The 25,743-nt window shown below is 43.1% G+C and overlaps 1 protein-coding gene across 19 annotated transcripts in view; it reads left to right on the top strand.

Annotated features, from left to right (window-relative positions):
* Positions 1–3,854: 3,854 nt before the first annotated feature.
* Positions 3,855–25,743, top strand: part of LOC124113563 (collagen alpha-2(XI) chain-like) — a 43,272-nt gene continuing 21,383 nt past the window's right edge. For 13 of the 19 annotated variants that reach the window (XM_048395338.1, XM_048395336.1, XM_048395339.1 and 10 more), the window contains exons 1-14: positions 3,856–3,960; positions 6,152–7,519; positions 8,173–8,256; positions 9,070–9,207; positions 13,476–13,586; positions 13,769–13,858; positions 14,129–14,332; positions 18,103–18,258; positions 20,967–21,170; positions 21,807–21,932; positions 22,328–22,477; positions 22,949–23,125; positions 23,820–24,023; positions 24,703–24,828. In XM_048395338.1, the coding sequence (XP_048251295.1) occupies positions 6,163–7,519; positions 8,173–8,256; positions 9,070–9,207; positions 13,476–13,586; positions 13,769–13,858; positions 14,129–14,332; positions 18,103–18,258; positions 20,967–21,170; positions 21,807–21,932; positions 22,328–22,477; positions 22,949–23,125; positions 23,820–24,023; positions 24,703–24,828 (3,127 nt within the window). In that variant the 5' untranslated portion in view covers positions 3,856–3,960; positions 6,152–6,162. Of the gene's footprint in view, positions 3,961–6,151; positions 7,520–8,172; positions 8,257–9,069; positions 9,208–13,475; positions 13,587–13,768; positions 13,859–14,128; positions 14,333–18,102; positions 18,259–20,966; positions 21,171–21,806; positions 21,933–22,327; positions 22,478–22,948; positions 23,126–23,819; positions 24,024–24,702; positions 24,829–25,743 lie in introns of all 19 variants that reach the window. The other 6 variants (XM_048395340.1, XM_048395327.1, XM_046473977.2 and 3 more) reach the window with 6 other exon arrangements.

Here is a 25,743-nt window from a genome sequence, read left to right as displayed (position 1 = left end):
AAGTTGGGGAAGTGGTTGAAATCTGACGGTGGCAAGTCTGGTGAACACAGAGGATGGACCATGAGTTCAAAGCCACAGTCATGCACGGAGACAGCAGACATGTTCGATTTGGCGTCCTGAGCAGACTAATATGACATTGGTCATTGACAATAATATCTGACCTTCTTAAGCGGTCTACCAGTAGAATTCTTTAGAATTTCTGTTGACATTTCTGCAGAATTTCTTGTTGTCATGGAAAGCGGTAATATTTAGTCTCTGATTGAACCCAACTCATCGATGGTTAACCTCTCTCAACACAGTCAGCTGGGTCTGCATCAAAACCACGCACATTCTCGCGAGAGGTGATGAGACTGGAGTGTATCTGATCAGACGTTGAGCCCAGTGCGCTGTCATGTCCAATTCAATCCCGAAAACGAATTCAACTCTCCCATGATAGATGCCTGTCTGTGTCTGTGTCTGTGCGAGTCGTCCACCACCCATAGCCATACTTTGTATTACAAAAATAGCGACAGAACCCATTCCATATCCAGAGCGACAAAACCCTTTCCATATCCAGAGCGACAAAACCTTTTCCATATCCAGAGCGACAAAACCCTTTCCATATCCAGAGCGACAAAAAACGTGTTCTCACGTTGTGGTACACGTCGGTCGAGTTCATCCCAGATGTGTTCGATTGGGTTGAGATCTGGAGATCTCGACGGCCAGGACAAGGCGTTGATGTTGGCATTATGTAGGTAGGTTGACACTACCGCCACCGAATTGGTCGAATTAACGAACACAATGTGGGGCAAAACGCTCATTTCGAAAACGATAAACACGTTGTCTTCCATCTCGCCGGTGAAGAAGAAATCGTGATCCATCGCTAAACCACACTCGTCTCCAGTTTCTCAAATTCCAAGGGTGTAGGGTATGGCACCAACGCAAGCGTCACTGTCGATTGATCTGATGCAAAACAGGGACGATAACTGGTCTTCTGGGTCGGATTCCAGACTCGCGAAGATGGTTCCTGACAGTCTGGTCCGATATCCTCCTCAAACCAGGGATGCGTCCTGCAGTCTCCGTAGCTGCACATGGCATTGCTATGACGTAGGTGGAACAGTCGAATGTAGCTATCCTGTGCAGGGGTGGTAACTCTTGGTCGGCCGGTTCTCGGACGGTCTGCGGTGGAATTGAACTGTGTGTTTCGTGCCCAAAGGCGGCAAATGGTGCTGTGGTGGACGTTGAAGTGGCGAGCAAGAGAAGACTGCAATTCCACTCTGTGGATACAATCTAAACATGAAAAAGATCGAAACATGTTTTCAATATATTCTACTGCAATGTTCAGAAGATTAACAAGATCACTGGAAAAGGGTGTGAATAAACTCCACCACCGCACCCGTCCGTGTTACACCGTCAGGTAGATCACCAGCTGGGTGAGTGACAGGAGTTTCACGCCGCTTTCATATCATTAATATGTCAGTTAATTAAGATGCATTTATAATGCATTCGTCATGAAAGAAATGTGAACATTGTGAGTGAGTGAGTGAGTTTGGTTTTACGCCGCTTTTAGCAATATTCCAGCAATATCACGGCGGGGAACACAAGAAATGGGCTTCACACATTGTACCCATGTCGGGAATCGAACCGGGTCTTCGGCGTGACGAGCCAACGCTTTAACCACTAGGCTACCCGACCGCCCCTAAGTTGTGCAGAACGCTGCAACGTTTATGTATAACTGTGTTCATGCTACCTATGACTCATGATACAACACCTGTACAAGGCTATCAATAAATTGGTTGCACATTTTGCACTGCAGATTTCCACTGATTTACACAGAAAACCCGATTGATTGTGTGTGAAATACGAGCATGGAGCAATACGAGCCTAGATTTAGAATATTGAAAAATGTTACAATAAGAAATAAAAGCTTTTCCTATTTAGATCATGTTTCATTGTCATAGCACTCTGGATGTAATCAAAGCGAAATAAAAATCATTTTAGGTTTAAAACACTGTTAATATATGTTAATTTACTGGATTATATAATCTGGTGTGTGCTGTGAAAATGTGCGCAATATTAATAATATAACGTTGCCATAGTTTTACTGATCATACAAAAAAATAGGTTATATACAATGTATTCGAGCATCATATGATATTAAGAGCTGAGGTGAGGTGAAGAGAGGTGTTATGGGGCTTCACGTCGCGTTCAAGATTACTGCTATTGCACCTGCCAAAGCGACGTGCATGCACGTGTGTGTGTGTGTGTGTGTGTGTGTGTGTGTGTGTGTGTGTGTGTGTGTGTGTGTGTGTGTGTGTGTGTGTGTGTGTGTGTGTGTGTATGTGTGTGTGTGTTGGGAGGGGGGGGGGGGGGGGGTAGGTAGGTAGGTAGGGGTGTGTTTGTACTCGTCTGAACTAATGTCGATTTTATAGTGTTTGCCCACTGTAATACGATGTCGCAGTTTAACAGGAATACCCCACTCAGAGACAGTATACTGACTCTGAGCCGACCAGTCCTTGTTTTAGCCCCTTAATGCCGAGCGCCACTCAAACACAGTATACTGACTCCGGGCCGACCAGTCCTTGTTTTAGCCCCTTAATGCCGAGCGCCACTCAAACACAGTATACTGACTCCGGGCCGACCAGTCCTTGTTTTAGCCCCTTAATGCCGAGCGCCACTCAAACACAGTATACTGACTCCGGGCCGACCAGTCCTTGTTTTAGCCCCTTAATGCCGAGCGCCACTCAAACACAGTATACTGACTCCGGGCCGACCAGTCCTTGTTTTAGCCCCTTAATGCCGAGCGCCACTCAAACACAGTACACTGACTCCGGGCCGACCAGTCCTTGTTTTAGCCCCTTAATGCCGAGCGCCACTCAGACACCGTATACTGACTCCGGGCCGACCACGCCTTGTTTTACCCCCTTAATGCCGAGCGCCACTCAGAAACACTATACTGACTCCGGGCCGAGCCACTAAACTTCGGAGGCGGTATATCAAAGGCTCCAGTTTTATCACATGATCAACATAACCTTAACCATACATTAAAATACATTCCATCAGAAACCTCCGATCACAGGGTTTTAACACCCGCGATAATCCGGGGTAGAATAGGTCTTCAGCAAACCATGCTTGCCGTAAAAGGCGACTACGCATTTTTTAAGAGGACACTAACGGGATCGGGTGGTCAGGCTCGCTGACTTGGTTGATGCATGTCATCAATCCCAATTGCGTGGATCGATGCTCATGATATCAATCACTGGATTATCTACAGACCGCCGTCATAAAGCTGGAATATTGCTGAGTGCGGCGTTAAACAACAAACACACACAACACACGTTTTTTTTTTAATCCCTGCTTGTTCCTATAACTGTCGGCACCATACACCTGCCTGTCTGACACCTCCTTCACTTCGGACGTTCTACCACATCAAGCTGAAATGTAGTCAAATGACTAAAGTACTGTTCCCTCACTCACACAGTCTCTTGAAGGTAACCCATAAATGTCCGTTTTGACTATCGCAATAACTGTCAACTTTCAAACATTACCATAAATACAACTCGAGCTAAACACGTGAGCTCATATTAATCAGACCGGCACATTTAAAACACGCACGCTCAATAATAGGGGCTTGTCTCACACCTGCCGCACATGTTCGATAAATCAATTAATGCCTTTTAAGCATTGTTACCGCCTATCATGTGTTCCTAGTGGTGCTTGTGTCGGCCTACCCCGGCCAGCCCGTGGAGGAAATGTCACATGATAATCACCAATTGTTGCCGGTTTATTGCCCAAACCAATAGAAGTTTAACATTATATGGACATCGTACATTATTGTAATAACAATACATGTTGCATTGATCGGCCATGTATACGATATATGGATTTTATATCATACCAACTGGCAGTTTATAATGATGAATATTTTCTGTGTTAGTTCAGCAATGTGAGTCTTTGTGTCTGTGTGGTTGGTCGTAACAGGTAAGCACATCACCCTTACAGTTAAACAAATCAATCTTTTTTAAAAGAATTTGAAAACTGAAGCATCAGATGATATTTCAGGCACTGTAAATACTGTGGATTATTTATTAGTATTTGTCAATGCTATTCATGTACAGCAAGCGTATTACTGTGCAGTGTCATCGTTTAAAGTACAGTTCTTGGGCTACCGTTTGCAATGTACATTAAACAAAAGTATGCCTGGCAGTTTGCAGGAGGGTGTAGTGTTTCGTATACTGACAGGATTTGCCTGCGAGTTTGCAAAGGTTTTCATATGTGTTAATGAATTAATTTTTATTACTTGCCCGTGAAGAGATCACCCGTTTAATAAACATACAGCTGTATTACACATTGTGAAATACCAAAACGCGTGCTTATGTACTCTCGGAACACGTTTCTAGAACAAATATTGAAAGCTCTCAACATCCCTTGGCTTATTCAGCGACATTGCGTATGGAGTTGATAGATCACTGAGAGAAGCACACTCCGGCGCAGTAGTGACTCAGCATAACACCACTGCCACAGGCTAATTTGCATATCACGTGACCGGACTTTTCTCTTGTTTGTAAACAAACACGCTTTTTCAGAAATCAATGTAGAACGGACTAATGCAAGTATTTGGGGTCTCTTAATATATTGTTTTGCATAATTATATAGATATGCTACTACAACTGCGACAGTGAGTTGCATGACAATATATATTTATGCATAAAAAAAACCGTATCGCCAGCTCTCCGTTAGGCTTCGATGACAGCAAGTGGAGCCGTACAACCAATGTAAACAAAGGATAACTACGCAAAAACAAATAGATTTTCACGTATTAGGATACTTTCTTAATGAACCGTAACCATACTTTGACGTTTGTTTATGAAAATGTGTTGACTTGTCATACATGAAACGGATGAAAAGCATATTCAATATCTTGAATGGACTGTGAAAGATGTGACGAATCGTCACATGGCGCTGGCCTTTGGCAGAGGTACTATGCTGGCTGGCTGCCGGCCGCAAGGACCTCTGGGTAGGAGAGTGTGAGAGAAGCTTATGCAAACTCGATGACCCCAGCAACCTTGTTGCTAGGCTGACGTCACATGGCATTGTTTCGCCGATGGATCTTGCAACAAAATTCCACAAATTACGTCATCGGGTATTGTGACGTTATTGTAAAGTTTGAGGTGCAAGGCCCGTTCCACAAGGCGATAGTATTGTAGCGCAACGACAGTCGTTAGTCTGTTAAAGTATGTGAGTTGCGATAGTCTTAGCCCTGCGATAATTTTGTGAATTCTAAAGGTGGACCGTTGTATGATATCAAATTCATACGTTTCAACTTTTGACATGTTTGAAGTATTATTCTATTAAAATCAATTGGACTATGCCGTGGATCGTGTAGGTGTCAGCCTATTCATACTCAACAGTATAATTCTAAAAAACGTTATAAATGGCAAGTAATAAATAAAATACTAAACTCGCTCCCGTGTAAAATCAATTTTATGAAACTCGTGAATAGTTGTGGTATCTGACTCGCTTTCGCTCGTCAGATACCACAACTATTCACTCGTTTCATAAAATTGGTATTACACGGGAGCTCGTTTAGTATTCTATATATCATCCAAAACTGGAGATATCGCTTGGGTGAGATCAAGCGATATCTACATTGTACATTGTAGATATCGCTGCAATGAAATTGCATCACAATGCTTTGCAGACCATTGTGACGTCACTGGTGACCATTTCGTCACAAACAAATGACATCACAAATGTTTTATCCAAAAATGGGTAATGTCCTGTAATTGAAGGCAAACTATGAACGGTAAGACGCAAACATCCTCGATTATTCCTTGTGGTATATGCCCCTTCCTCCTCAGGCAGGGTAACAACAAGTAATGTTTTTACGTCGTCTGGTATGACGCATCTGGGGATCAAGCCGCCGACCTCACACTCTATGCTCTGTTTACTCTGTATCCATAGGGGCGGTCGGGTAGCCTAGTTGTTGAAGCGTTCGCTCATCACGCCGAAGACTCGGTTTCGATTCCCGCCATGGGTACAATGTGTGTCCCCCGTCGTAATATTGCTGGAATATTGCTAAAAGCGGCGTAAAACCATACTCACTCACTGTATCCATATAACCACCGAGGTCGCTCGTGAGTTACGTCAGTTCAACATTTATTCGTTTCAGTACCCACCATCATGATCCGAATATGGATGCTGACCTGGCCCCTGACGCCACAGGACCCGAAGAAGACGAAATCTGTCGAGAAAACGCCCTTAGTTAAGGCCGAGAGCGTCGAGAGTTATGAGAGCACGGAAGTACCAGTCACCACCAAGGACCGGATACACCCAATAGTGTCAGGCAGGGGATCCGAAGATCAAACATCTTCGCTGAAACCGCTCGGTAAGAGCACCGACGCGCCTAAGACGTACAAAGAGAACGGATATGTTGTTGCAGACGGACGCGAGAGCGCGCTTCCCTTGAAGGCAAATGACCCACGGGAAGATGACATTGTTCCCGATACGGGGTCAACGCTGAAAGCAAACCCACGCTATACACCTGGTGGTGATGGTTTAGATAACGAGGAGGACCGTCACCGCCAGTTACATCCATCACAAGATAAGGGGATCAAACAGCCGGCTGGAACTGACTCTCGGTACGATGGGCTTACACCGTCGCCAAAACAAACTTTGTTTCAGATGGCAAACGATCGAAATAATCCAGGACAAAATAGCGGCACAGATGACAGACAACGTACCCTCTCTTCATCACCTGACAGTCAACACGGAAACCATGCCAACGAATACCCAGGTGGAGACGAAACAAGCCTTTTGATGGCTCCGGGTAGATCGCGGGCTCCGGGGGGAATAGATGGCAGCGGACATAACGCGGGAGCTGATGGACACAATAGATATGGCGCTATCCCCGGGGAAACAAATGGCAATTCTCCCTCTGACTCAGATAACGGAGTATCTTCCGCCAGGTATCCGAATTCTGATGGCAGTATGTCCAATGGTCACGGGGATGACACGAATGGTTATGGTTCTGAAGGTAAAGCTAACCTTCTGATTCCCCCTTCCGGACGATCGCGAAAAGGTTCCAATGGTGAAAATGAAAGAAATCCAAATTTGAAACGCTCAGAAAGACACGGCAAGGAACTACCCTCAGGCCAAACCAGGGGCAGACGACTCGAGGAAAGTCCAGGACGGAACTCCAAGTCCAGATCGCCCTCACTCAAGTCCACTGCTAAACGTCCTAGTGACAAGGATGACGAAAGTTGGAGAGAACCTGTACTGAGAGAGGAAAAGCCAGCGAAACCAACTGTTAGAAAAATGGGATTCGGAAGCACTTATAAGCAACCTAAACCTGTCCCAAACGATCCGTCAAAGGATTCCAAGAAACGGAAAGGTACTGCCTCGTCCAAGCCCAAAGGAGCATCCGAAGTTATTGAGCCAGAGATGGTTCGGAACACCAAGACGCAAAAGCCTCTCTCAAAGGCGCCAGCTGGATCAGAGAAGAGCAGGAAACCAGGTCAAGGTCAAGGTCAACGTCAAGGTTTGTATTCTTACGATCGATAAACATTGCCTTGGAAACAAACATCGGGGGTAAGTGCCCTGTCGTGCCGCCGTCAGCCATAGTCCAGGCGTAACGTGGCAGAGCGGTCCTAATAAATTTTAGTCTCAGCCAGATAAAGGGCACGCCACGCCGAAGACCTGGGTTCGATTCCCATATGGGTACAGTGTGTGAAGCCCATATCTGGTGTCCTCCCTGTGATATTGGTGGATTATTGATAAAAGCGGCATAAATCCACAATCACTCACTCATTCGGCCCTATACACCACTGGTGACACACAAACAGATTTAGTTGCTTCTCATGGATATTGGAGAACTAGTCTCCTGGAACTTTACAACAAAACATGTCAAACTAGCTGTGTACATATATTTGATATTTCAAACAGTGTACCAGCACGAATGCACCAAACACATATAGTATGTCTTAATTTGATTTGCTGTCTATTGTTAGGTAGGTTCGTCAAGAAGTTAAGCATGTTCATTATAACGCCATAAGACCCGAGTTTGTTTCCCAGTTTGGAAATATTGTATAATATATTGTATGTCTCCTGTGATATTACCGGACTATTTCAACCAACGGTGCCAGACCCTATGCTCCACCCACATGTTCTGACTTCCAACCCTAACCCTTCCAGGAGAGACAGCAAACTCGGATAGAACTAAACCAGGACAGGACACTACACCAGGCTCCACAGCTGCTGCAACCCCAGAGAATGGAGGTACGCGTCTTTTGTCTTTACGGGTTATATACATGTAGGGATAGAATACAGAAGCTAATAATACCCAGGGCGTGTAAGTACAGTCGGAATCACGTGTCATGGTGTCAATGTATATACTGTTGACCAAAGACATTATGTCGGTGAAATATAAAGCAACGTAGTGCAAGCACCTGTTTTGGGTAAATATCACTCCATTATTAGATATCCTCTAGCCGGACGTCGGTAGAACACACAAAAACCCACCAGAATGGCAACAAAACAACACACATAGACACCAAATGTAAACATGCACCAGTAGCCCCTGCAAAAGTTGCGAGCGAGAAGCGGAGAAACTGCCTGACAAAAGAAAATCTACAGCATGGTTGGTGTTGGCTAATAATGAAACAAACATGATGCGGTTATTCCAAGGTGGTTTAATTGATCATAGTTGTGTTTTGGACCTAAGTTTGCAGTGTTTCGGCGACTGTTTAAGCCTTGTGACGTTTTAATATTTTTTTGATATTTTGGTGAAATTCAACTTTTAGATGTAGTCTTCATGTACCCTTGTAGTTTAGTTCACTTTTCAGAAAGTGTGTAAGAATCAATACCAACAGCGTGTTTACTCTTGAAGCATTAGAGAATTCCTACCTGGGAAATTAAACACACATTTCGATCACATTTTCTGTCGACTCTCTCATCTTTATGTCGCTTTGCACTTTGCTAGATGTAGCTGCGTTGAAGACCTTTGTTAAATAAGCAGAGGCATCTTTGATCCACTTCGCTCACGTGTTCGGATGTCTAAACACATGGAACGTGTTTCTATTCATGCTGTAGGTTTTGACGCCGAAACGCCCCTAACATTTGTCGTGCCCGAGCAGAGCTCGCAGACAAACGATCCCGCCCCCCAGGAGGAGTATATAGTTCTGTATAATGACATTGAGGACAGTGATGGAGGTGACAGAGACTGTATTGGTAGGTGAAGGTTTAATCGAGGTGAGGTGAAATGGGGTTTAATTTCGCGGTCAACGTTATTGCCCTCATATATAGCGACGTGCATGCACGTGTGTGTGTGGCACAGTTTTCTCTCCCTGCTCTAGTCACAGTGTTATATGCTATATGCTGCATCTATATGCTGTATACTATACTGTGTATGCTATTTTCTATGCTCAATACTATATTCTATATGTTATATGTTATATACTATGTACTACATGCTATGTGTTTTATGCTATATGCAATATACCAACTGGTATATACTATATACTGTATTCTATATGCTTTGGTATATGCTACATGATATATACTATATGATATATTCTGTGTGGTATATGCTATATGTTATATACTACATGAAATATACTATATTTTATGTGCTACATTGTATATGCTATAGTCTATATGCTTTATGCTATATACTATATACCATATACTATGTGATATACACTATATTGTATGTGCTATATGCTATATGCTACATATTTCTTGCCACTCTAGCGACTTTCACACGAGACAAAGAGTTACATTATTGTGTAATAGCTACTTGTGTTTTTTTACTGACAGTATAGCGTGCATGCACGTGTGTGTGCGTGCGTGCGTGCGTGCGTTTGTGTGTGTATGTGTGATGTGCGTGTGCGCGTGCGTGTGCGTGTGCGTGTGCGTGTCTCCATGATAGTCGGGACCGGTCGTTACCTTTCTTCAAGGTTTGACCAGTCCTTGTGGAATCCTCCTAACGCCGAGCTCTAGGAAAGTTAAGGGACAAAGGTGTAGACCCGCATCTGCCGCCTCATGTCTCCTCGTTGAGATCCTAACCCTAACCCTAACCTGTCGTCTCATGTCTCCTTGTTGAGATCCTAACCCTAACCCTAACCCTTACCCTAACCTGTCGTCTCATGTCTCCTTGTTGAAATCCTAACCCTAACCCTAACCCTAACCTGTCGTCTCATGTCTCCTTGTTGAAATCCTAACCCTAACCCTAACCCTAACCCTAACCTGTCGTCTCATGTCTCCTTGTTGAGATCCAAACCCTTACCCTAACCCTAACCCTAACTCTAACCCTAACCCTAACCTGTCGTCTCATGTCTCCTTGTTGAGATCCTAACCCTAACCCTAACCCTAACCCTAACCCTACCTAACTCTAACCCTAACCCTAACCTATCGTCTCATGTCTCCTTGTTCAGATCAATTCCAGCATCTTAACACTTGCAGAAAGTGTGTGCATGATTGTAAACACAATGAACATATTGTGCGTTATGGGTCGGACGCCGCTTTGAACACAAGTATTTCTCTTACATGATGGAATGTGAAGATTATATGTGAAGAACGCAAAGTGACACTGGGGAAATGCATTCCTGACTTTAGTGGGACTAAGGGAGGCAACTCTGCACAACTGATTGTCGTATCTTGGATAACAGGGCCGTGCCATCTGATCGTCTATTGAACGGGGATAGTTTCAATGTCCATCTACCATGGCTAAACTAAACGGTAACTCCTTGGTGTCAGCTATGATACTGACTGAGGCGACATGAGTCGAGTCCAATATTGGAAGGTTATATTGGGTTGGTTATCAAAATTAAGTGGATGAGTGAGAGAGTGATTTTGGTTTTACGCCGCTTTTAGCAATATTTCACAAACATTACGGCGGGGGACACCAGAGATGGGCTTCACACATTGTACCCATGTCGGAAATCGAACCCGGGTCCTCGGCGTAACGAGCGAAGGCCTCAACCACTTGGCTACCCGACCGTCCCCTGAATTAAGTAAACACCGATAACAGTACTTTTATTATGTACTTTTCAGTGATTTCTCTCTTGTTTCCCACCCAAAGTGTGCATACTACCACACAGACTTTAAATATTGCAGTCATATTACATTCTGCACTTTGTTACTAATAACACATACTCGTTTGTATTACTTGTGTCTATGGTCAAAAATTGAGAGAGAAGTCATGTCATATCAGTTGTTTCAATCAGCGGTGGTTTGAAATATATGGACGTATTTCATGTTTGAAAATCTGGTTCATCTACGTGATGCACGTTGACCTTCACCTTCACGTTTGTGGTATTTGTCAACAACTGCAAATGGAGACCATGTTCTGTAGTTACTCTACTTCTAGATGATACGTCGCCGTCATGTTGGTGTGTCGTGTAACGTTATGATACGTCAACATAAATGATGGTATGTCAAGTGACGTTATGATACGTCGACGTAATGTTGGTGTGTCGTGTAACGTTATGATAGGTCAACGTAATTTTGGTACGTCATGTAACGTTTTGTTGGTGTGTGGTGTGACGTTATGATACGTCAGCGTAATCTTGGTGTGTCAAGTGACGTTATGTTGGTGCGTCATGTAACGTTATGCTGGTGCGTCATGTAACGTTATGTGGGTGCGTCATATATCGTTATGTTGGTGCGTCATATATCGTTATGTTGGTGTGTCATGTAACGTTATGTTGGTGTGTCATGTAACGTTATGTTGGTGCGTCATATATCGTTATGTTGGTGTGTCATGTAACGTTATGTTGGTGTGTCATATATCGTTATGTTGGTGCGTCATGTAACGTAATGTTGGTGCGTCATATATCGTTATGTTGGTGCGTCATGTAACGTTATGTTGGTGCGTCATGTAACGTTATGTTGGTGCGTCATGTAACGTTATGTTGGTGCGTCATATATCGTTATGTTTGTGCGTCATGTAACGTTATGTTGGTGCGTCATATACCGTTATCTTTGTGCGTCATTTAACGTTATGTTGGTGCGTCATATATCGTTATGTTGGTGCGTCATGTAACGTTATGTTGGTGCGTCATGTAACGTTATGTTGGTGCGTCATATATCGTTATGTTTGTGCGTCATGTAACGTTATGTTGGTGTGTCATATACCGTTATGTTGGTGTGTCATGTAACGTTATGTTGGTGTGTGGTGTGACGTTATGATACGTCAACGTAATCTTGGTGTGTCAAGTGACGTTATGTTGGTGTGTCATATATCGTTATGTTGGTGTGTCATGTAACGTTTTGTTTGTGCGTCATGTAACGTTATGTTGGTGCGTCATATATCGTTATGTTGGTGCGTCATATATCGTTATGTTGGTGCGTCATGTAACGTTATGTTGGTGTGTCATGTAACGTTATGTTGGTGTGTCATATATCGTTATGTTGGTGCGTCATGTAACGTTATGTTGGTGCGTCATGTAACGTTATGTTGGTGTGTCATGTAACGTTATGTTGGTGCGTCATATATCGTTATGTTTGTGCGTCATGTAACGTTATGTTGGTGCGTCATATATCGTTATGTTGGTGCGTCATGTAACGTTATGTTGGTGCGTCATATATCGTTATGTTGGTGCGTCATGTAACGTTATGTTGTTGTGTCATGTAACGTTATGTTGGTGTGTCATATATCGTTATGTTGGTGCGTCATATATTGTTATGTTGGTGTGTCAAGTAACGTTATGTTGGTGTGTCAAGTGACGTTATGTTGGTGCGTCATGAAACGTTATGTTGGTGTGTCAAGTGACGTTATGTTGGTGCGTCATATATCGTTATGTTGGTGCGTCATATATCGTTATGTTGGTGTGTCATGTAACGTTATGTTGGTGCGTCATATATCGTTATGTTGGTGTGTCATGTAACGTTATGTTGGTGCGTCATATATCGTTATGTTGGTGTGTCATGCAACTTTATGTTGGTGTGTCATATATCGTTATGTTGGTGCGTCATATATAGTTATGTTGGTGTGTCATGTAACGTTATGTTGGTGTGTCAAGTAACGTTATGTTGGTGCGTCATATATCGTTATGTTGGTGCGTCATATATCGTTATGTTGGTGCGTCATGTAACGTTATGTTGGTGTGTCAAGTGACGTTATGTTGGTGCGTCATATATCGTTATGTTGGTGCGTCATGTAACGTTATGTTTGTGTGTCATATATCGTTATGTTGGTGCGTCATATATCGTTATGTTGGTGTGTCATGTAACGTTATGTTGGTGCGTCAACGTAATCTTGGTGTGTCATGTAATGTTATGTTGGTGTGTCATGTAACGTTATGTTGGTGTAACGTTTGTCCTCTGTTGACATTATGTTGGTGTGTCGTGTAACGTCTGTACTCTGTTGACGTTATGTTGGTGTGTCGTGTAACGTCTGCCCTCTGTTGACGTCATGTTGGTGTGTCGTGTAACGTCTGTCATCTGTTGACGTTATGTTGGTGTGTCGTGTAACGTCTATCCTCTGTTAACCGTAGAGGGAGAAAGCAGCACGGACCTCCACACCTTGCCCCGGCGTCCAAAGCCGACATCAGGAACTGACCACCAAGCTGAAAGCGTCGCCAGGGACACTAGAGCACTGCAAAGAAGTAGGCAAATTGTCCTGAGTTACTACCACATATAGGATGAAGAGTAATTCACTTGTCTGTCACTCAATGCATAGCCCCGCCCTGTAGGCAATAATAGAAAGTGTATTAAATTTTATTTGAAACTTTAATTACTTGAACCTTTTAATGATAGGTAGGCCAATGGTTGAACATTGTATGTGCAGGTAGACCAGGGCACCTGGACCTCCAGTTCGATGCTGGTGAGGCCTCCGATGATCCCTACGATGACCAAAGACACCCCGATCAGAGACGAGGTACGTGAAAGAGTAGAGGCAGTTCCAGGAACATACAATGTGTGTTTATTAGGTTTCAAAATATGTTTTTTTTTGCTTTATATTATCATCTTATCGGGAAACACTAGTCCGTTAGTGGGCGTGGCCTATTATTTCGGTTTAAATGCCACTAAAGTTTTATTATCCAATTACATGCCTCGGACTCACTCTGACTTAAAGAGTGGGCTGTACTTGACACACGTGACTGAAGCATGATCTTCGCCGGTACTGATAATGAGTAAACTTGTCCAGATGCTGATGCTGGGAGAGATGAGCGTCCAGGAGGACCTGGTGTTGAGAGTTCCCAGAGAGTGCTCCAGGGTTCCTCCCCCGCATACCACACCCTGCCAGGGGATAGGGATAGAGGGTATGACAACATGAACGTGGACGACCCAAGACAAGGACTCAGACGTCCTGCAGTCGACGAAGTTTCAGAAACAGCAGATGTAGGAGATGGTAAGATTTGACGAGTGAGTGAGTGAGTGAGTGAGTGAGTGAGTGGGTACGAGGTAATGTGCAGCGATTATGATTGGTTAAGAAAACTTTTAAGCTTTCTTAACTGGGATTGACTGCGTGTTTATGCTATACTTGACAGCTTGTGGAGTACAAAGGTGTATCCCGCTGGATATTGTCATTAAAAAGGGTGACATTATAACATCTGAAAAGTGAAAGTGAAATTTCATGGCATTGAACTCTAAATTAAACCACACATATGAAACTCTGTCTGGATTATGTCTGACCATAACATTTCAGGACAATATTGACCATAACAATCAGAATGTCATTGACCACAACAATCACAACATCTTTGACAATTACAATCAGGACACCATTGACCACAACAATCAGGAAAGCATTTACAATAGCAATCAGGACACCATAACAATCAGAACACCATTGACCATAACAATCAGAACATCATTGACCACAACAATCAGAACATCATTGACCACAACAATCAGAACACCATTGACCATAACAATCAGAACATCATTGACCACAACAATCAGGACACCATAACAATCAGGAGACCATTGACCATAACAATCAGAACTTCTTTGACCATAACAATCAGGACACCATAACAATCAGGACACCATTGACCATAACAATCAGGACACCATTGACCACAACAATCAGGACACCATTGACCATAACAATCAGGAGAACATTGACAATAACAATCAGGACACCATTGACAATAACAATCAGAACACCATTGACCATAACAATCAGGAGAACATTGACCATAACAATCAGGACACCATTGACCATAACAATCTGGACACCGTTGACCATAACTATCAGGAGAACATTGACAATAACAATCAGGACACCATTGACCACAACAATCAGGACACCATTGACCATAACAATCAGGAGAACATTGACCATAACAATCAGGACACCATTGACCATAACAATCTGGACACCGTTGACCATAACTATCAGGAGACCATTGACCATAACAATCAGGACACCATTGACCATAACAATCAGGACACCATTGACCATAACAATCAGGAGACCATTGACCATAACAATCAGGACACCATTGACCATAACAATCAGGACACCATTGACCATAACAATCAGGACACCATTGACCATAACAATCAGGACACCATTGACCATAACAATCAGGAGAACATTGACCATAACAATCAGAACACCATTGACCATAACAATCAGGAGAACATTGACCATAACAATCAGGACACCATTGACCATAACAATCAGGAGAACATTGACCATAACAATCAGGACACCATTGACCATAACAATCAGAACACCATTGACCATAAGAATCAGAACACCATTGACAATAACAATCAGAACATCATTGACAATAACAATCAGGACACCGTTGACCATAACAATCAGAACACCATTGACCATAACAATCAGAACACCATTGACCATAACAATCAGAACATCATTGACAATAACAATCAGGACATCGTTGACCATAACAATCAGGACACCATTGACCACAACAATCAGGACACCATTGACCATAACAAACAGAACATCATTGACAATAACAATCAGGACACCGTTGACCATAACAATCAGAACACCATTGACCATAACAATCAGAACACCATTGACCATAACAATCAGAACATCATTGACCACAACAATCAGAACACCATTGACCATAACAATCAGAACACCATTGACCATAACAATCAGAACACCATTGACCATAACAATCAGAACACCATTGACCATAACAATCAGGACACAATTGACCATAACAATCACAACAACATTGGCCATAACAATCAGGACAACGTTGACCATAACAATCAGGACACCATTGACCATAACAATCAGGACACCATTGACAATAACAATCAAGACACCATTGACAATAACAATCAGGACACCATTGACCATAAAATCAGAACACCATTGACCATAACAATCAGAACACCATTGACCATAACAATCAGAACATCATTGACAATAACAATCAGGACATCATTGACCATAACAATCAGAACATCATTGACCACAACAATCAGGACACCATTGACCATAACAATCAGGACATCATTGACCATAACAATCAGAACATCATTGACCACAACAATCAGGACATCATTGACCATAACAATCAGAACCCCATTGACCATAACAATCAGAACACCATTGACCATAACAATCAGAACACCATTGACCATAACAATCAGAACACCATTGACCATAACAATCAGGACACCATTGACCATAACAATCACAACACCATTGGCCATAACAATCAGGACAACGTTGACCATAACAATCACAACACCATTGACCATAACAATCAGGACACCATTGACAATAACAATCAGGACACCATTGACAATAACAGTCAGGACACCATTGACCATAAAATCAGAACACCCTTGACCATAACAATCAGAACACCATTGACCATAACAATCAGAACATCATTGACAATAACAATCAGGACATCATTGACCATAACAATCAGAACATCATTGACCACAACAATCAGGACACCATTGACCATAACAATCAGGACATCATTGACCATAACAATCAGAACATCATTGACCACAACAATCAGGACATCATTGACCATAACAATCAGGACATCATTGACCATAACTATCAGGACACCATTGACCATAACAATCAGGACACCATTGACAATAACAATCAGGACATCATTGACCATAACAATCAGGACATCATTGACCATAACAATCAGGACATCATTGACCATAACAATCAGGACATCATTGACCATAACAATCAGGACATCATTGACCATAACAATCAGGACACCATTGACCATAACAATCAGGACACCATTGACCATAACAATCAGGACACCATTGACAATAACAATCAGGACACCATTGACAATAACAATCAGGACACCATTGACAATAACAATCAGGACACCATTGACCATAACAATCAGGACACCATTGACCATAACAATCACAACACCATTGACCATAACAATCACAACACCATTGACCATAACAATCAGTACATCATTGACCATAACAATCAGGACACCATTGACCATAACAATCAGAACACCTTTGACCATAATAATCAGGACACCATTGACCATAACAATCAGGACACCATTGACCATAACAATCAGGAGACCATTGACCATAACAATCAGAACACCATTGACAATAACAATCAGAACATCATTGACAATAACAATCAGGACACCATTGACCATAACAATCAGGACACCATTGACCATAACAATCAGAACACCATTGACCATAACAATCAGGACACCGTTGACCAAAACAATCAGGAGAACATTGACAATAACAATCAGGACACCGTTGACCATAACAATCTGGAGAACATTGACCATAACAATCAGGACACCGTTGACCATAACAATCTGGAGAACATTGACCATAACAATCAGGACACCATTGACCATAACAATCAGGACACCATTGACCATAACAATCTGGAGAACATTGACCATAACAATCAGGACACCGTTGACCATAACAATCAGGACACCGTTGACCATGTAACTAAAATACTGTTCTTGACAGTGTCCAAACAAATTCATAAATTTATTGAGTCTAATATTTGCATTAATGCATACATCTATCTTAAGCTCTGCAGATTTACCTCCTTAGGCATGTCAGTCAACTATTGTAGTGTAACAAAAAAACTGTGTGAGCACCAACACACTGACCCATTATTATTGCAAATCACAGCTCCAAACAGAAAAGGCAAACTTGGAAGATTACCACGACGGGAGGGCACAGACTCCGCCCACACTGAGGTCAACGAGTCTACACCTGTGGCTGCCAAGATGGCGGCTCCGAGGGGTGCGGCGGGCACTGCGAGAATGGACGACCCCGGAGAACAAGGTATGCAACAGCTGGTAGATTTGGCAATGCCAGACGGTGTGATACAATTGCGCTTGTAACTGTGCGAGTGTTCTGACTAACCTGAAAATACCCATGGAGGCGGAAGTTTGAGATTTCAGCAGAAAAACGATACATATCATTGACATATGGTCGTAAGGCGCGGACCACGTGACTTCTAGTGGGGCGGGGGCAGGGGGGGGGGGGGGGGGGGGGTTGTGTTTCTGGCTTGTTGTTGTTGTGTTCTTTTTTTTGTTAGGGGTAAACAGCGCCATCTGCTGGGGAAAAAATAATTCAGCTCAATTAAAAGTCTCGACCGCAATTTGGCCATCCACATCAATACAAAGTATTTTGTGAGTAAAGCCATAATCTTGACAGATCACTTTAAGAGTCATAAGCCTGAGAGACTTGACCCAGAGAGACTTGACCATGAGAGACTTGACCATGAGAGACATGACCATAAGAGACTTGACCATGAGAGACTTGACCATGAGAGACTTGACCATGAGAGACATGACCTTGAGACTTGACCATGAGAGACTTGACCATGAGAGACTTGACCATGAGAGACTTGACCATGAGAGACATGACCATGAGAGACTTGACCATGAGAGACATGACCATGAGACTTGACCATGAGAGACTTGACCATGAGAGACTTGACCATGAGACTTGACCATGAGAGACTTGACCATGAGAGACATGACCTTGAGACTTGACCATGAGAGACTTGACCATGAGAGACTTGACCATGAGAGACTTGACCATGAGACTTGACCATGAGAGACTTGACAATGAGAGTCATGACCTTGAGAGACTTGACCATGAGAGACTTGACCATGAGAGTCATGACCCTGAGAGACTTGACCATGAGAGACTTGACCATGAGAGAGACTTGACCATGAGAGAGACTTGACCATGAGAGACATGACCATGAGACTTGACCATGAGAGACTTGACCATGAGAGACTTGACCATGAGACTTGACCATGAGAGACTTGACCATGAGAGACATGACCTTGAGACTTGACCATGAGAGACTTGACCATGAGAGACTTGACCATGAGACTTGACCATGAGAGACTTGACAATGAGAGTCATGACCTTGAGAGACTTGACCATGAGAGACTTGACCATGAGAGTCATGACCCTGAGAGACTTGACCATGAGAGACTTGACCATGAGAGACTTGACCATGAGAGAGACTTGACCATGAGAGACTTGACCATGAGAGACATGACCATGATACTTGACCATGAGAGACTTGACCATGAGAGACTTGACCATGAGACTTGACAATGAGAGACTTGACCATGAGAGACATGACCTTGAGACTTGACCATGAGAGACTTGACCATGAGAGACTTGACCATGAGAGACTTGACCATGAGACTTGACCATGAGAGACTTGACAATGAGAGTCATGACCTTGAGAGACTTGACCATGAGAGACTTGACCATGAGAGTCATGACCCTGAGAGACTTGACCATGAGAGACTTGACCATGAGAGACTTGACCATGAGAGAGACTTGACCATGAGAGACTTGACCATGAGAGACATGACCATGAGACTTGACCATCAGAGACATGACCATGAGAGACTTAACCATGAGAGAGACTTGACCATGAGAGACTTGACCATGAGAGACTTGACCATGAGAGAGACTTGACCATGAGAGACTTGACCATGAGAGACATGACCATGAGACTTGACCATCAGAGACATGACCATGAGAGACTTAACCATGAGAGAGACTTGACCATGAGAGACTTGACCATCAGAGACATGACCATGAGAGACTTGACCATGAGAGATACTTGACCATCAGAGATTTGACCATGAGAGACTTGACCATGAGAGAGACTTGACCATGAGAGACTTAACCATCAGAGACATGACCATGAGAGACTTGACCATGAGAGACTTGACAATGAGAGTCATGACCCTGAGAGACTTGACCATGAGAGACTTGACCATGAGAGACTTGACCATGAGAGACTTAACCATGAGAGACATGACTATGAGAGACTTGACCATGAGAGACTTGACAATGAGAGTCATGACCCTGAGAGACTTGACCATGAGAGACTTAACCATGAGTCATGACCATGAGAGACATGACCTTGAGAGACATGACCTTGAGAGACTTGACCTTGAGAGACATGACCTTGAGAGACATGAACTTGAGAAACATGACCTTGAGAGACATGACCTTGAGAGACATGACCTTGAGAGACTTGACCATGAGAGACTTAACCATTAGACTTGACCATGAGAGACTTGACCATGATACTTGACCATGAGACTTGACCATGAGAGACTTGACCATGAGAGACTTGACCATGAGAGACTTGACCATGAGACTTGACCATGAGAGACTTAACCATGAGAGACATGACCATGAGAGACTTAACCATGAGAGACAGTGTGCCTGTAACCCTTATTTATTAATAATCATTTCCTCTGTGTTATGGACGTAAAAAAACATATGTGGGGTAGCTTAGTAGCCAAAGCGCTCCCTCGTCACCGAAGACACAGTTTTCTCCACATGGGTAAATTGTGTGAAGCCCTTTTGCCGTTACATTGCTGTATGACTGCCAGGCACTTAATTCAGAAACTGATATGTAACCAAGGTGTGAATGAAAAGCCGCCTATCCTTACGTCTACTTCAAGTTTGTTGTTAATAAACGGACAAAATAATCTTTGCAGCACCACGTGGCGGAGTGGGCGGGGCCCCATCAGGTAAGGATGCTGACAGATCACAGAGGGAACTTCAAGGGTCAAGGCCAGCAACGCTCACGACGGCCGGTGGAGATGCAGACAGCATCGGGATGAATGACCCACACGGACAGCCACTACGTCGCCCTGCCGTTGACGAGGACTCACTGGCAGAAGAAGGAGGGAGGCGAACAAGTAAGAAAACATTTATTATTCAAATAACCAAACATGTCATTTTAACAATCTAAAATGATGCTAGTCTCGGACGTTAGCCCTTTTTAGGAAACCCACCAGCACGGGCAGGGTGCTCACCACCCAAGAAACAAAATTGGCGATGAGCCGGGGTTCGAACCCACAATCATAGGTTTCTGGCGTGCCCAAGGGACGCAATTTTGCACAACGAATTACTGCAACTGAGACGATGTGGCCACCTGTGCCCCTTCGTTGTATTGACACTTGACAGAGGAATGTGGATAAAGCAGGATTGAGCTGATGGATGTGCTTCAATACCCAAGATTTAGTTCGCTCTGTTCAATCAAACAACCTTCCCTGCATCTGCTAAGTTTCATATCGCAGTGTGTCTTTTCCATGATATTTACGTTATTAGTAGATGGTAGGTATGACAAAGAGGTCTTAGGCCCCGACACTTGCTGGTAGTGTAGTGAAGGTCTCCACCAAATATCACTTTGACTTTCCTCTGATTATACTAACAGGCTGGGGTTTCACAGAAATGTTGTTTAACTACAAAAAATCATTGCAATCAATTAATGCATGATGCGGCATCTTGGCGGATATTCTCCAGGAGTCTCTTAAGAAATCTGATTGTTTCAGAAGGGTCACCAGGATCTCTGAATGTACGGAGAGCCACTGGGGATGAGGATGTGATTGTTCCTGAAGACGCCCATGTGTCCCACGCACAGCTGAAGACAACAGGCGCTGGTAGACCTGACGGTGATTGTAACATCAAATTTCCAAAAACATATTTCCTAATAAAGGCATAAAAAGCGATAGCTAGGTTATGTCATTGTTTACTGAAAACAACACATTAGGAATTATATTGAGTGTGTTAGTATGGGTTTACGCCGCTTTTAGCAATATCGTGGCAAGGGATACCCAAATTGGGCTTCACACATTGTACTCATGTCGGGAATCGAACCCAGGTCTTCGGCGTAAGGAGCTAAGGCTTTATATAATTAACCACAAGGCTAACCGACCACCCCAAATTATATTTAAACATCTACCCAAACCAGGGCCTCTGCAAAGATATTTCAAGAACGTCAAAAGTTATATATTTTTTCAGTCATTGGCTGACTATACGTTTATTTATTCGGCTTTGGTTTATCTTCGTACAGGGGATTCACCCACATCTCTCGATGTGAGGAGAGCCGCGGGAGATGAAGATGTGATAGTTCCTGAAGGTGCAAGTATTTCCCACGCCCAGCTCAGACCTTCCGGGGGGATCGAAGACAATGGCAGGGGTCGGCAGATTGACGTACTCTCAGGTATGAATCAAGGACATTTAAATTATCAGCTTGTGCCATTGTCATCATAGAGATAAGACAGTTGATTCTGGGTCAACTACAGCACACCACGGTTGTAACGAACCAAAAGGGACCACTAATTTATAGTTATAGCCCTAGTTCGTCATAGGCACATATACACCCTATATACAACAAACCAGCGGGACCCAAAAACAGTTCGTATATGCGTTAGTTCGGTATAAGTGTGTTCGTTATAAACGTAGATTACTGTAGATGTGATATCGGAGGCGTAGTCATGGTGAGGAGATGGTCTTGGGGAGTGTCGATCTCGGTTGGTATTTTAAAGAAGAAATCGTACAAATGGGTCAATCAGGGATTCGAACCCCGATCAAAGGGACGTAACTCTTAGTCTTATTAGGTACGAATGGGCCAGTCATGCAGATTCTTGCCCTGAAGCCGGGTTTGTACCCTACACATGTGTAAATGTTACAGGCCAAGGCAACCAGCCTGACGGTAGAGACACACCGTCCTCCCAACGTGAGATGGAGGATCCTGGATTCAGCACACGCATCATGTCCACTGCACGACCTTCTGACAGAGACGGGATGACAGATGGACAACGTGGAGCTGCAGTCCGGAGACCACAGGACACAGACCCATCTGGTAAAGGTAGGCCCAGGAGGGTTTTTACATGTGTGTTCTGTCAAGGCGTTATGCAGGTGGTTGATGCTACCTGTTGGGTTATCAGTAATCCAGTCATTTTTTGAACATTACAAGTTTGCCTTTCACGTCCAATACATTGTGTCGGTACATGTTCTTTGGCATTGATTTTCTATATCCAATTGTCATGTATAAATAGTGAATATGGTTTTAGGCAACTTTTAAGAATATACCTTATCTTATACTCACTTCTGAAACGACTCCCAAAGTCTAAAATGTAACAAAACGAGCAGGTAATATTTTACCTTTTCAATTTCGGACATTTAATATTTTAGGGTGTGTGTAAGTCTTGGAAATAATTTCAACGGAAATAGAACCTGATATTATGATCTAAGTTGTCCTTAAGAACGTGACAAATGACTGGTTCCTCAAATAGATGGACACAATTTACTGCCACATTAACCTGCAACACTGCTGTATAACTGGAGTAACTGGCTTTAAAACTGAACCCACTTATTCAAATAAGGCGTTTGTATCTCCATTGTAGTTTATGACGTTCTACATTTTGTTCCATTCAAAAAGTTGTCAGAATCTCCACTGAAATATCAGACTGAGATGTGTTTCCCTTGTCTCCAATATGTTCCTGGAGCTTACATAAATACTAGTTAACAGGTAAAGGAAACTTTGTACGTATTCATGGCAGCACCACGTGGCGGAGTGGGCGGGGCTCCAGCAGGGAATGATGCTGCCAGATCACAGAGGGAACTGCAAGGGTCAAGGCCAGCAACGCTCACGGCGGCCGGTGGTGATGCAGACAGCATCGGAATGAATGACCCACACGGACAACCACTACGTCGCCCTGCCGTTGACGAGGACTCGCTGGCAGAGGAAGGAGGGAGGCGGACAAGTAGGAAAACATTACTCTTTTTCACTGAAATTATTACTGCTATGACTCTATTTTCTTACATGTCGGCTTAGTTTATACCAAGATGTCACTGTCTCAGTTTCTGGTACATTCATATAGATTAGGCTTTATTCGCCTGCAACAAATGCCTCATCGCGTCCCGGTCAGTCTCCATCATCAGACACTGTGTCATATCTCCATGTCGATAATATACTACTCAAAAGAAGATAAGGATCACCTGATTCTTCCATATTACAATAGTTAATCTCTCATGCCATGACAGATTAACATAACCAATATGAAAGAATCGGGTGATCCTTAACTTCTTTTGAGTAGTATATCATGTTATACAGAGAGGGCATGTGTGGTGCTGACACATTTCAGAGTTCCTTACCCTTGAAACAGCTGGATTCTAACCCCAGACTGCCCCTTATACCTCACCATACACATTGTACTACGTTCGTCCAGTTGAGACTGTATACGCTATCAACATACTGCACACCACAGCGTACGTACACTATACGTTGTTATGACAAGCAACTGAGAACGGGGTCGTAAGTTTATGTTAAGGTATGGGAGTTACGATCACCTTAGCGCGGATATCGCTTTGTACAACGGCACCCAGATCAGTTTGATATTGCATCTCAGATAGTGTTTAAATCCTGATCTGGTTGCTTTTTAGAAGGGTCACCAGGATCTCTGAATGTACGGAGAGCCGCTGGGGATGAGGATGTGATTGTTCCTGAAGACGCCAATGTGTCCCACGCACAGCTGAAGACAACAGGCGCTGGTAGACCTGACGAGGATGGTAACATGAAATTTTCAAAAACATATTTCATCATAATAGCATAAAAAACGAGAGCTAGGTTATGTAATTGTTTACTTAAAACAACACATTTCGAATTATAGTGAGTGAGTGAGGGAGGGAGTATGGTTTTACTCAGCTTTTAACAATATTCCCGCAATATCAAGGCTGGGGACACAGAAATGGGATTTACACATTGTACTCATGTCGGGTATCAAACCCGGGTCTTCAGCGTGATGAGTGAATTATTTAACCACCAAGCTACCAGACCGCCCCAAATGACAGTGAAACCTCTACCGAAACCAGGGCCTGTGCAAAGATATTTCAAGAAGGTCAAAAGTTATATACTATTTGTTCAGTCAGTGGTCATTTTTCGAACATCACAAGTTTGCCTTTCACGTCCAATACATTGTGTCGGTACATATTTTCTTTGGCATTGATGTTCTATATTCACACGTAATTTATAAATAGTGAATATGGTTTTAGGCAACTTTTAAGAATATACCTTATCTTATACTCACTTCTGAAATGACTCCCAAAGTACAAAATGTAACAAAACGAGCAGGTAATAATTTTACCTTTTCGTTTTCGGACATTTAATATTTTAGGGTGTGTGTAAGTCTTGGAAATAATTTCAACGGAAATAGAACCTGATATTATGACCTAAGTTGTCCTTAATAATTTTACCTTTTCGTTTTCGGACATTTAATATTTTAGGGTGTGTGTAAGTCTTGGAAATAATTTCAACGGAAATAGAACCTGATATTATGACCTAAGTTGTCCTTAAGAACGTGACAAATGACTGGTTCCTCAAATAGATGGACACAATTTACTGCCACATTAACCTGCAACACTGCTGTATAACTGGAGTAACTGGCTTTAAAACTGAACCCACTTATTCAAAAAAGGTGTTTGTAT

Source organism: Haliotis rufescens, unplaced genomic scaffold, assembly GCF_023055435.1.
Source record: "Haliotis rufescens isolate VD_foot unplaced genomic scaffold, xgHalRufe1.0.p SCAF_14, whole genome shotgun sequence".
NCBI classification, from domain to species: Eukaryota; Metazoa; Mollusca; class Gastropoda; order Lepetellida; family Haliotidae; genus Haliotis; species Haliotis rufescens.
The sequence above is the reverse complement of the archived record's forward strand: the minus strand, read 5'-3'. Positions and strand labels throughout refer to the sequence as shown.